This window comes from Macrobrachium nipponense, chromosome 34, assembly GCF_015104395.2.
Source record: "Macrobrachium nipponense isolate FS-2020 chromosome 34, ASM1510439v2, whole genome shotgun sequence".
NCBI lineage: Eukaryota > Metazoa > Arthropoda > Malacostraca > Decapoda > Palaemonidae > Macrobrachium > Macrobrachium nipponense.
The window spans coordinates 28584647-28598642 of NC_061095.1; the positions used below are offsets into that span (position 1 = coordinate 28584647).

At 36.6% G+C, this 13996-nt stretch overlaps 1 protein-coding gene across 1 annotated transcript in view; it reads left to right on the plus strand.

The window, feature by feature from the left end:
* The window catches only part of LOC135207998 (acetyl-CoA carboxylase-like), a 460030-nt gene that overhangs the window by 274689 nt on the left and 171345 nt on the right, over positions 1-13996 (plus strand). Inside the window, exons 26-28 of the mRNA XM_064240089.1 lie at positions 6734-6884; positions 7045-7281; positions 10802-11005. Coding sequence (XP_064096159.1) covers positions 6734-6884; positions 7045-7281; positions 10802-11005 — 592 coding nt within the window. The remainder of the gene's footprint in view (positions 1-6733; positions 6885-7044; positions 7282-10801; positions 11006-13996) is intronic.

Below are 13996 nucleotides of genomic sequence, written 5' to 3' on the forward strand. Positions count from 1 at the left end.
ACACGTTTACGCAATGAGTATAATGTTAAAACCATACTTTCATCATTCTCTTTTGCTGTTTTTGAACTTATGTCACTAGAAGATGGGAGAAAGTTAGGCTATTGGAATTTGGTCTCTCATAAAATTGGATTATCGTAAGACGAATTATCGTAACTTGAACACTACAGCTACCTGTCGTAACTTGAACACTACAGCTACCTATACACTGTATAAAACCTTATTATATCTTTACATACTCTAGACAAACAAAGGATTAAAGCTAGGTTTTTTACTTTACAGTATTTATAATACTTTATTGTACAGTATTTATAATAATATATTGTACTATACAGTACTACTGTACAGTAAATTCTGTTGTACTATACTGCATAAATATAATTTTACTTATTGCACCATTGCGGGATTACGGCACCGTTTGACTGGTGTAGGATGCTGTTAACTGGTCTAGTATTCTTAAAGAAGGTGTGCGGCAGCTGTAGGCTTTACAATCGTTTAGCGTCAAAAATCGCTTAGCATTGGCGGCCAGGAACAGAACCCCTGCCGCTAACTGAGGGCCGCCTGTACTTTAATTTGTAATATTATGATGCCTTTTTAGTGCTTGTGCCAACTGTATGTAGGATGTTGAACTCATATTTGGCAGTTGTATACAACTATTCAGTATTATTGTAATTTTAATTGATCAACCCAGAATATGGAAAGAAAATATTTTAGATTACTGAACTATTTGTTTTTAGTAAGAGCCAGGTACTGAACATTACCATAATTAGTATTGAGTATAAACAGCTGATATTAAATGAAATCAACACTATTTTGTATACACTTCATAAAAAATATTTTGTTTTTTTATTTTGATACTGTAATTGGAATTTCTTATTATTATAATTATTATAAAGGATTAGTTTATCCAGACCTTTGAGCCCAATAAAGGCTCTTCTCAGGCTGGTAATCTTCTTAAACCTTACTTTTCTTTTGGCAAGGTCAGTGCTCTTCTACATACTGATGTCAAATATATAATTAAAATATGAAGTAAAAATAATATAATGCATAGAAAAGCAGAGTAGAATTATAAGAGAACTTAAAGATCAGGAAATTAATAGAGCAATATATAGTAGTTTAAAAAATTGTCAGAATAAACAGTTAATTTAGTATTAAAACTATTGTTTATTCAAATATATTTTTTATACTACTGTATTGCTCTGTTCATTTCCATGTACTAGTACTAAAACAATTAGTATGCTTGTATTATTAAATGGAAAAGCAGAAGGCACTGAGTCGTCTAATATGATATGACGTGGTTCCAAGACCTTCACAAAGCTCACTCTCACTACAGACCAAACAGTTATGCCATCTTACTTTTCTGGAGGGCAGGCAGCAGAACAAAGTAAAAGCAAAGGATAGTGATGGATGCAAGTGTGGGCAAAAGGGTGCTTTCCTTTTGCCCTTCCATCACAGTATGTACCTATTTATGGTCTGTGACTGGTAACAGTACTGTAACACCAAAAATATTTTCTAGATATATCTACTGTGACATGTTAATCATCCGAAGAAGAAAAGACACAAGTTCAAATATAATGCTGATGTATTGTTTCAGTATAGATTTTAGATAACATTTAACTTTTAGCTGTTATACCTCTAGCAGAATTGAAAACTTTGTCCTTTTCCAAGTTATCTGTGGGCCTGTATACAACAATCCTTAAATCTGTAAGGGTCTGTCATCATATTTTAGGTTTTAACTGCTGACACCTGATGCACTTAGATACTTGACTTAGCAAACACAGCCAGCAAATATTTCCCAAGTGCATCGCTGTCTCCTTAGTTGTGAAAGGGTAATTCATGTTGGTTTTTATTTGTGTGGTGTTACTGTATGGATACAGATTATCCATTGATGGCAAAGTTTTTATTTAAATTTTGTATTTTGGCAAATGTTCAGCTATCTCTATTTGGAAGCAACTAGGTCCAGCTTTGTGTATGCTATTGAAGATTTAAAACCTGACTTTTACATTGGCTGTTGCTTCCAATTTTTAATTATTGTCCCATCATCTTGGTGTAGCCTGGCTCTATTTTTTTATTATTTATTATATGATTGTTTATTTTGTTTTTCTATTGATATTCATTAGAAGTGGAGGTTTTAAAAGCAGCTAGCTTTACTAGTGGAATTCATTCTCTCTCTCTCTCTCTCTCTCTCTCTCTCTCTCTCTCTCTCTCTCTCTCTCTCTCTCCACTTAAGGTGCGCTTAGATTGGAGAGTTTTTTCCTCGAGTTACTCTCAGACAGCTGCTCTATGGAATGTAAACAGGCTGTAGAGTACTCTCCGAGATTTTCTCTCTTCTCTCGCGCGCGCTACAGTCTAAACAGTCTAGACAGCACGCTCGTAGAGCTAGGTTGTAGCTCTCCACTCTATTCAGTGAATATTCAGATCTGTGAAAGTTTTCGTTTACTCTCGCGAGAGAACATGAGTGGCTCTTTGTCATCGCCGCATTCTGTTATTTATTTCTTTCTTTTTAGTCATTCTTTGTCTTTGGTCCTCGGGCTGAAATTTTCTTGCTTATACCGGACATTTTAGACTCAAGCACTTCCAGTCAGAAATTTTTGCACTTTGTCCTTCAAATGTAAGCAAAAAAAAAACTTTACTTTCTTTATAAGTATATACTTAATGACATGTAATCTTCAGTACTACATATACTATGTAATATTCAGGTAAGAACACAATGCTTTTCGTTGCAACATAGGAGATAATGAGAAATGAATGCGGACGCTTCAAAAAGCCCTAGAAAGCTCATTTCATCAAGTGCAGCCTTGGAGGGCTATCAGTTGTCAAGTGCATCTTCTCCTTATAGATTTTCCATGTTCCAGCTCACTTGAAGCTGACTTTTCCGTAAAAAAAAAAAAAAAAAAAATGACTTCAGGGCTCATACATACCAAGTTCTAATAGCTCGATGTATCTTCCTCAAACAATTCTCTTAATAAATTTGCATGTGCTCCATCTTCTCCCCTTCTGCTTATCCATTGGACCGACATACTTCTTTTCCTTTTCTTTTTCACTTCGTTCATAATTATTAATGCAGCAGCAACACGGCACTTTTGAGACATGTTCTCTCAACCCTCGCTAGTTGTCGACTGGCACTGGCTCCAGTGTAAATAGATGCTCTCGGAGAGAAAAACTTGCTGGTAGTGTAAACACGCTGTAGAGAAAGTTGCGAGAGAGTAGCCGTCCCTCGGGAGAGTTTAATCTCCAATCTAAACGCACCTTTATAAATGAAACTGTGGATCAGCGGAACTTTTATAGTGGAAGTACAGCATTGAACAATTCAATAAGTTGATCTGACAATGGTATCCTCCACACCTCTCAAGAGAGCCTTGCAGATGTTTGTTTAGGGAAGGTCCTCTAATTGCTGTTGGAGACAAAAGAAGACCTTTTCGCTATCTTCGCTGTCATTGAGGCCTTTGACTTTGGCTTCCAGTCCGAATGCTGTGGCATCAGCTTCAGGATGTCTCTTTCACTGCCTGTTGCTGTGACGTCACTCCCAGCCTCGTCCATGACATCATCGTAGTTGATTGTTGATCCTTCGGAGGTTTTCTTGCAAGAGGTGGTTGATTGGCTGGACTTGGTGGTTAGTAGGTGTCCCAGGGTTTCAAACAGGAAGTGTCATAGGTCAAGGGCTCCATCTCCTGCTCTTTCTTGAGTCGTACGTTGGAGAATTCGAGACTTTGTGGCTTCTTCTGAGAGTGAGATTTGAATATTTTCCTAGCCTATTCTTTCCTATATGCCACAAACGTGCAATCTACCCACCTGTTCAAGTTCCTAGGTCCCAGTATAATTCTGCTTAAGATGTTGAACAATACCACAACATGACTTACAACCCACAACTCCTATAAGACAGAGAGCTCTCTCCTACCCTTCCAAACACCAGGTCCGTGCATCCTCTTCTGCATGCTCTGTTACTGTCTTCTTTTCCAACCCATGCTGTGGCCATCTTGTCTTCTATGATGCCACAACGCAAATACATTAAGACATTTCTGAAATCAAACATGTTTCCCATACATTGAACATATCCCACATTTCACCAATACAGAAAATAAAAATAAAAGAACACTGACTAAACTTATATATAATCATACTTATCTCTTTCTCCTCTCCTCCAACCTCTTCCTAACCTAATCCTTTCTAATATCCTTTATTCTCCAACTTTTTACCCTCTACATAATTTCCGATATTTTCCCCCTGAAACTCTTGCTGTTTGATATTTTCCCCTGAAACTCCTGCTTTTGATCTTTTCCATGTATCCATCTCACCTCCTTTATTTCCCCCAGATTCTCTTGTTTCTCTTATTACTGCAATATCTATTTTTAATCTCTCACTTCTTATACCACTACTCTATTTTATTGCATTCGTTAGCGTTTTACTATCAGTGTTAACCAACGCTTGTAATTTTCACTCTTCTACTATCTCTTCCCACAAACAAATGTTTGAAATATATCAATCCTTCTATGGCCTCCCCCACACTCAGAGCTTCTGCTCCAATGGAAGACTTTGCTACTCTTCAGGATTTTCTGGACTTCCACCATATGGGACCTCTCCCCTTCCCATCTGTCAAGGATATAACATCACCCAATTGAGTATGGACATCTTCTGTATTCCCAAATGAAGCTTCTGCAGAGGCTGATGTACATTTTTTTATGTTTTCGTTTTTTTCCAGAAAAGGCCTGGCTCTTCAATGTAAAAAATTTGCTGAAGGGTATAACCTTCCGAATCAATGAGTATCTCGGGAAATTTTTTTGGCTGCTTCTTTGTCAGTGCTTGCTGACTCACCAATAACAGACACATGATGCAAGTTAGCTGGTTTTTTGAAACTATGAAACCATCCATGACTTGCAGTAAATGTTTCATCTTCAGCGCTTTCCCCAGCCTTAGCCTTCAAGTCATCAGAAAAGGCTTTTAAACTTTTCCTGAATCATGAGGCTAAATGCTACCCAAAAGTTTTTCAATTTCTTCTACTACCCTCTCCCTTCTCTTACTTATAATTATTGACTGCATATGCTCAGCACTTTTTATTTGTTTCATATTTCTATCCTCGTCCTTGAAAATTGTGCCGATAGTTGAGCAACATTGGCGTGCTACCTCAACCATTTTTTCACCACTTTTTAATTTCTTTATAATTGCCACTTTTGTTTCTAATGGGATAGCTTACCTTTTTTTTTTTAACCACTGCCACTATGTTCACTTCCATATGCATGCTATTAGCCATGATAAATAAAAGATGGGCTAGATATCTCATGATAACATCACAAGAATTATTCGGAGCACAATAGATCACGTCATACCACTTGCGCAGGCTTAGGGTTCTGGGACAGCATACTGCCCTATTGCCATCAGCTACCGTGCTGTTGGGCATGGGTAGCGGCAGGATTGTGAGTGAATTTGAGGCGTGTAATATCAAATTTGAACTTAACAGGTGGCAGACAGAGCGTTCTGAACAAATTTTAATTTTGATCGCAGTTGTTCTTATCTGAAAGTTCGTAAGTAGAGGAGTGTCTGTACTGTGTTTTGCATTACATACTTTATTAGCACTTCTTGGATCGTTTTCTTTAACTGCTCAGTGGTCTTGGTAAACTTTTTATTATAATAGTAATATAATAATAGTCATCCTACTCTGTAAGCTGAGGGGATGGTTTCTACAATAAAAAATGTCAGCTTCTGAAGAGAATTCATCACCTGTTCCCTTCAGATACATGTAAAAGGCTTTTTTTTCTGTTCATTTTTGGACTACATATGACTGTAAAGCTTCTATATCTGTGCTAAGAAAGAACAAGGGTCAAATGAGTTCAGTTATATCAGAACAATTGCTCTGCTGTTGAGAATACAGTAATCCCCCAGTATTGGCGGGGGATGGGTACCAGACCCCCCTCCCCAGCGAATAGCTGAGATACACAAATACTTAAAACCTTCTAAAAATGCTTAGGACTGCCTATTTTGATAGTTAAAACACAAACAAAAACTAAAATTTGCTAATATCTAAGTATTTTAATAGTTTTATCACAAAAATTGCATTTAGTCACAAAAATTATATGAAAGTACAGTAATTTGTGAATATTTCTCAGTGAAAAATACTGGGAATAGGTGAATTTTCCACGAATAATGAGTATACATGGTCCATAGAAAAATCCACGAATACTGGGGGTCTACTGTATCAGTTACACAGCAAGTATTCAGGTATGCTGAGTGAAGATTTTATTTTGCAAAATCCTGGATAATTGGTTTCACATGTTGAGATAATCCGCCCAGATTCAAATTTGGACCAGGTTTCTGTTCCATGGAAGTTGAATGATTTGTCCCAAAAATCTTCTGTATTCTGGAAAAATTTCTTGTCAATTTTTGTATTGATTTTTTACATTATTATAGGAGAATCTTAATGTATTACATATTTGACAACACATTCCTGGTCTTTCAGAGGAGCAGTTTTGTATATTAACTTTTATATTAAAGTTCTTGCAGTGACAGGTAGTAAAAACTCTAGAAATAATTGTATAGCATCATGTACTAGTCATAAGTGTATATCAGCTAGACATTATTCGTAAATGTGGTTTTAGAGATTTGGTTACTGTAGTTTGTGTTGATTTTATCCATTGTATGGTATGTAGTTCTAGATATTCCTTACATTTATTGTCCATGGCAGTTTGTACTTGTTAGAAAATATAGTGTAATTAGTTATTGATCATGGAAAATTTGTTTGTAGGGCTCGGGATGAATTTGATGAGGACCGAATTTACCGTCACTTAGAACCTGCGCTGGCTTTCCAGTTAGAGATTAATCGTCTAAGAACTTATGATTTAGAAGCTTTACCAACTGCAAACCGCAAGATGCATTTATATCTTGCCAAAGCCAAGGTATGGTTTACATCTTAGTCTTTATATGAAATAATGGAGTTTTTATATGAAATAATAGAGGTATAATGTATAGTTTTATTTTTATTATGAAATTTATGACTGAAAAATGATAATAATGTAGCTAATACATATTGCAATTTTTTTTTTTATTTAATGGCAGGTTGCAGATGGCCAAGAGGTTACAGACTACAGATTTTTCATCCGGTCCATTATTCGTCATTCAGATCTTATCACGAAGGAGGCTTCATTTGAATACCTGGAGAAAGAAGGAGAAAAACTTCTGTTGGAAGCAATGGATGAGTTGGAAATTGCCTTCTCTCATCCTCTAGCAAAGCGAACAGACTGCAATCATGTCTTCTTGAATTTTGTCCCAACTGTGATAATGAATCCATCCAAGGTAAGAATACTTTTTATTGAATGACATTTTGGAGCAATACAGTATAAGAGATATTTGTGTTCTCCAGATTTGCGGACTCATGCATTTGCGGATTTCTCTCTCAAACATTTCCCCCCCATTATTCGTGGGAAATTTGCATATTTGTGGTATTTTTCTATGAGAAATATCCACAAGTAAAACTAGAAAACCAGGTATAAACATTTTTAGTGGGTATTTAATAAGTTTTAACTAACAAAATAGGCAGTTTTAGTGTTTTTTAGAATAGAACAATGTGGGCAGAATATGTTACCTTTCTTTGTATAAATTTGTCTCTCCATTACAGATTGGAAAACTTTTGATGTTGATTTTAAATGCAAAATTTAACCAAAGAATCTTGTTTATACCTGGATGTAGTAATATAAATAAATTTGCTGGTCTACTATTAAATAGAAACATTTTACTCCTTGGCATGAATTTATCATTTGTTGAATAAATTCATGTGATTTTATAATTTAGATGTTTTGCACATATGAATTTCTGTTTACATATACTGTAATACATGAATTATGAATAAGTTAGAAGTTCAGACTTATTTAGAATGACATAGTGCACTATGGTTGAGTGGGATTTTATGTTAAACTGGATACAGTGTTGTGTTTTGAAATTTGCTATTGTCAACTCAAGGTATTCTTAGTAGAGTATAAGTGCCGATGATGGAATTACTTTTTATAATTTCTGACAAGTAATACATTAAATGAAAAGCCAAGAAAAAGTTAAACAGTTGCAAATTATAATTTTTCTCATGAAGGTCTTTTAAGGAGAGAATATGCTTTGTACATTAGCAAATAAAAAAAACTGAATTATTATATTAGTATTCCTAAAATTAATTTCTTCATATACAAAGCAAACTTTTGGTCTTAACATTAGGATATATACTAGCGATAGCTGGAAATCCATTAGCATTAATAAAAAAAACTTGTGTGATTCAGGGACTATTGGCATTTGTACCTGGTCATGGGGTATTGGTAGCTCCCACAATGCCCTGGGCATTCTGTGACCTATCAGTTACTTTCCTACCGCCTTTCAGAGAGGACATGATTACTCCATCTTTTTTAAGCCAGTTTAGTTTGTTTAATTTTAGTACCGCTCATACAAAGGACTTAAAGAAATCCAAGATCCCTAGGAAAGTGAAGAAATAAGTACAGTGGACCCCCCTAATTCACAGGGGATACGTACCAGACCCCTGCAAATACTTAGAACGCCTCTAAAAATGCTTATAACTCCCTATCTTGAAAGTTCAAATACCAAATGTATACCAAACATCTTACTTCAAATATGCCTTAAATTACTATCCTATTTCTGTATTAATTAATATCATTTCAAAGTCATCTTAAACATTTGACCATTAAAAATACACACATACAACCAATAATAGAGAGAGAGAGAGAGAGAGAGAGAGAGAGAGAGAGAGAGAGAGAGAGAGAGAGAGAGAGAGAGAGAGAGAGAGAGAGAGAGAGAGAGAGACCATTGAATCAGCAACATCATATATCTGACCACCAAGAGTGAAATTATGAATTATTTCGGAGACATAGAGAATAATAATGAGGAGAGAGAGAGAGAGGGAGAGAATAACTCCTTACGATATCAAAAGATTGAAATTAACTTCTATGGGCAACACTCCTTCCTCTCTGCCAATACGTATATCAGACTCATTTACACCCCCTCCTGTAACATTACTTGACATTTGGCAGCTCTGGACCTCAGCTAGTACCTGGATCTAAAAAGAAAGGGATCACATCCACACTGAGATCACCCAGAGAGAGAAAAGAGGAAAATATGAATAAAAATGGGCCAACTAAACTGGCTTTAAAACAGATAGAAAGTAATCACATCCTATCTTAAAGGCGGGTCACAGGATGCCAAGGGCATTCTGGGAACTACAATACCCCGTGACCTGGTATAGATGCCAATAGTCCCTGGATCTCACAAGTTTTGTTATTAATTCTACTGGTTTCCAGCTTAGCGCTAGTATTATCTTAATGTTAAGACCGAATGCTTGTTAGTTATGAAAAATACAAATTGGCTAAAAATTTGTCATTTTTTAATTATGTAATTCACTATAGTATTTTCATTAATGCTGTTTACATTAATATTTGAAAATTATTAAATCAGAAGAGAGAGAGAGAGAGAGAGAGAGAGAGATTTTTAATATTTTATATTTGATTTTATTAAATTTACTAATACAGTATTAATCAGTATTAATATTTGAAAATTAGTAAATCATTTTTGTATCATATAAATGTATGTAGTTATGAAAGTAACATTAAAATATGCTAATTAGTGAATATTTATCGTCGGAAAAACCAGCAAATAGGCGAATTTCTTGCTAATAATAGCAGATATGGTTTAAAGAAAAATCTGCGAATGGGTGACTTCACAAATCTTGAGAACAGAATATGGGTGGTTGACTGTATTGTATTATAGCACTGAATAGTATTAAGGATGAACAAAATTACAGGAATCAACTTATCAGCCTTGTCATGTCATTTTGAATTATTACTCTAAGCTAGTTTACCCAGTAAACAGACTCATTGTTAAACTGTCACAGGGTTGCATCAGTATTTACTCAGAGTACAGACAATAGAATAGAATATCTTTTACACAATAAAAGAAAGGCTTAAATATCAAAGCTGCCATGAATATGTCAACCTATATTTTACTGTGTACATCTCTGCTGGTTCTAGTTTTCCTCTTGAGAATTGTTCATACTGTTTTATATAGAATTTCTTGGTATAATTGTTTTCCATATAAAATAGCTTTTGACTTGTTTCATATGAATGTAAATACAGTGCATAAAAACAATAAAGCCATGATTTTTCTGGAAGCTCGATAGCAGATTCTATTGCTTAGTCCTAAAAGATTTGTATTTCTCTGTAGACTTGAATGCTCTGTGATCTCTGTAAATTTGGGTGAAAATACAGTTAGTACTTGGTATAGGATAGGTTAGGGACCCCAACCAGATCATCTAAACAGGAATTGTTCATATGCAGAACAGACCTTTGATCTTAACAATAGGATAATCTTCTAGTGCCAGCAGGGAAAATTTGACATTTTGCTGAGCAAAGATCATGTAAATATGCTTTATTAAATAAAGGAAGATTCTTAATTTATAAGTATGCTATAATAAATAAAGGAAGAGTCAGAAAAATTTAAAGGCCCGATGAGTATAATAAAACCAGACTTTGAAAGGATAGTTTTGGTTTTATATTTATCAGCGAGATAAATGTTTTCATAATGATTTTATTTCTCAAGGAACCCACTTATTCAAGGATATCTTTCTAGAACCAGGTGTCTATTAGTACTCTTCAAGGACACAAGAATGATACAGTTTTGATCATTAGGGCATTACTTTTGTTTAATTTGTATTTTCGGTACTATTTCAATGTTGTCATTATTATGGAAGGCAATAATTGACAATTGTTAGTGAGAAAACATGTTGGTGCATAATTCCATCCTTTATAGTGAACTGTTTATTTTACAGATTGAAGACTCTATTAGGTCCATTGTGAATCGTTATGGCCGCAGATTATGGAGCCTTCGTGTTCTACAAGCAGAAATTAAAATGACCATCCGCCAGACTCCTCAAGCCAAAACTCTCCCAATCAGGCTAACATTATCCAATGAATCAGGCTATTACCTGGATATGCATTTGTACCGAGAAGTCACAGACAAGCTCACTGGACAAGTAAGTATTTTCGTTATATACGTACAGTAATCAGGATTCACATGAATAGTATGAAACCAGGTTATTTTACAGAAGGATGCTATGTTTTTAGACAAGTGCATCGTAGTTATCTGTGCTTTTGTTACTATATAAGGTTATTGTTTTTAAACTGTAATGTACTTTTAGTACATGTTGATGAGTTAGAAAAATGTGTATTAATGATATGTGATAATTCTCTCTCTCTCTCTCTCTCTCTCTCTCTCTCTCTCTCTCTCTCTCTCTCTATCTCTCTTCTCCTCTCCTCTCTCCTCTCTCTAATATTTGTTAAAGTTAATAAAGTTAATATATTTACCAGTAGGATTTGCATTTTGTAAATGATTTGGAATCGTACTCCCTTTATGTACTATATCTCAGTTTTACCAGACCACTGAGTTGATTAACAGAAGCAGCCACATTCACATTCACCAACCACAATATATGAAATATGAATAAAATGGTAAAACCACAGACAACAGACAGTCTAGGTCTTCATCTGTGTCCCTTTTCCTTGATTTTTTCAGGCCCTCTTATTTGTCTTCTTTGTAGTTCATCCCTTATCATCAAACATCAGATCTCTCGGTCATTGAGATCTTAGTCAGTATTCCAGTTGCTTGACACCACATCTTTCCTCAATCTCTTTGTATATAAAATGATCTTCTAGCTACATTCTGGCCATGACTGTATATAAAATTATCTTCTAGCTACATTCTGGCCATGACTGTATATAAAATTATCTTCTAGCTACATTCTGGCCATGAGTATTAGTTTTTTGTACATGCAACTTCCCCGGCAGACATATATTTAGCTTATGTCTCTGACGTCCGACAGAAATTCGAATTTCGCGGCACACGCTGCAGGTAGGTCAGGTGATCTACTCCCCTGCCGCTGGGTGGCAGGAATAGGAACCGTTCCCGTTCTAGAACCAGATTTTCTCTGTCGCGGTAGTGTCAACATATGTTGTTGCTACCTCCTGACTTGATTTTCGTTTTTCATCGCCATCGATCTTCTGCGCTGTCTTTTGCAGGGAAGTACTGGGTCTTTGGTTCGGCATACGCTTTTATTAACTTTTTAATGAATTTGGCTTCGAAAATTTCGAAGAATATATGACGTGTAACTACCGAAATTTTCGGTAGACACTCACATAGTTTGCAAGAAAAGGAAATATTAATATTTATTCATTAATATGTGTATAAGTAAGTTAGAATTGATTGAGGAAATATACTGACTTCCTACTTTAGGGAGTCAGTAAAGCATGTAACTAGATACGTTTCTTTTAAAAGTTTTTTAGAAACTCGTACTAACGAGCAATAAGAGTATTAACAGTACTAGTAGTGTTGCATCCTCATCACCTTCTTACTTCGCAGAAACTTCAAAATCATAATTGCAATTTGAAGACAAGGATTGTGGCTCAAAATGCGAGCTATTGAAAGGTAAGAAGTGATTACTAGTGTTCCCCATTGCAGTGGAGGGTGCGTCTGATCAGCTCTGTCTCGCTCCCAGGCCGCCTAGACCTCGTTCAAGCTCCCAAGCCCAGGGGAGAAGGAATGTCGAAAGCCGTAAGGGGGTTTCAGAGAATCCCCACCGGTCAGGCGTCCCCTCGGCAGGTTCTGTAGAGCGTCCCAGACTGCCAAGGATAGCCATTGAAAAGGCATCCTTAAAAAAGTGTGTCTCTTCATCTTACATCCGAAAAGACGAAGAATGTATCTGTTTTGATGATCTAGCGCGTTCTCTGAAAACTAAGAGAACACTGAGCAAGAGCCAGCCAGGAACTTAGGAAGCCGCGTTCCAGCAAGCTAGCGTGAGCCACGTTCAACAGCCAGCAGCGAGCCGCGTTCCAGAAAACAGACTAGCGCGAGCCGCGTTCCTACAACCAAACGCGAGCCGCGTTCTAGCAACTGAGCGCGAGCCGCGTTCTAGAAAATTTTTCTTGGGACGAAGCGCCAGCCTGGCGCAAATTGCAACAGAAAAACAGACGGCTAGAGCAAGGAGCCTTATAGTACAGTGGCAATCAGAACGATCATTCCATTGAACGTTTCCGGGCAAGAGGCTCTTTCTAAAAGGGGTCTAGTAGGCGCTCGGAACTATCAGGGCGCACGGGACCTTCCACACAAGCGAACGTTCCAGGAGCGAGTCTCCTTTCTAGCGTGCGGTAACCATTCCAGTCGGCGCGCGGAACTATCCAGGCGCTAGGCGCAAGGAGCCAGGCGCCAGAATATTCCAAATCTTCTAAGAGAGAGAGGGTCAGTCGCGAGGCTCCTCTTTGAGTAATGCGGACACACTCCTTCATTCATGCTCTTCCCTCGTTATGAAGAGGCAAGCGCTTTGGGAGGTTTTTCTTATAAGAATCTCATCGACGTTTGGGTATGATGGCGGATAGGAAATATCTACTTCCTTCCGTAAAAAACCCTACAGGACGAAACAGGAATTCTGTCTCTTCCGCGAGTTTTATGAGGAAATCACGAAGATTTAAAGAGTTCCTGGATTAACTTCCTTCCTTAAGGAGATATATATACTCTTTCTATCATTCTATTAACGAAAAGAAAGAAGACAGTAAAAATTTTTCCTTTATCTGCCTCGGCAGGGAAAGAAGGAGTAGAGTATCTGCTGTATGAGAATACGATACGGCAAATTCACACAATACCGTAGTACTTCTTTGTAGAGCAACTCAATTATCAGTATCCTTCCAGGAATTTCCTAGGAAGGACTACGCTTAAAGGGATTGTTAAGACAACACCTACTTAGCTTCTAGATTTATCGAAGTCTTGTTTCGCTTAAATATGCATTAATAAGAACTTCCTGAAGTTCGATAATAATTTTATAAGATTCCTTTATTTAATGGAGTAGCTGGCAACTCCTGGAAAGAGTAAGGCCAGACGGCTAACGGAGACTGGCTATCGCGCCTTAGAGACCAACGCAGTAACATGTAGGTGTCGGTCATGAGTGGTTGGTGACATGTCTCTCTTAATGCGGGAT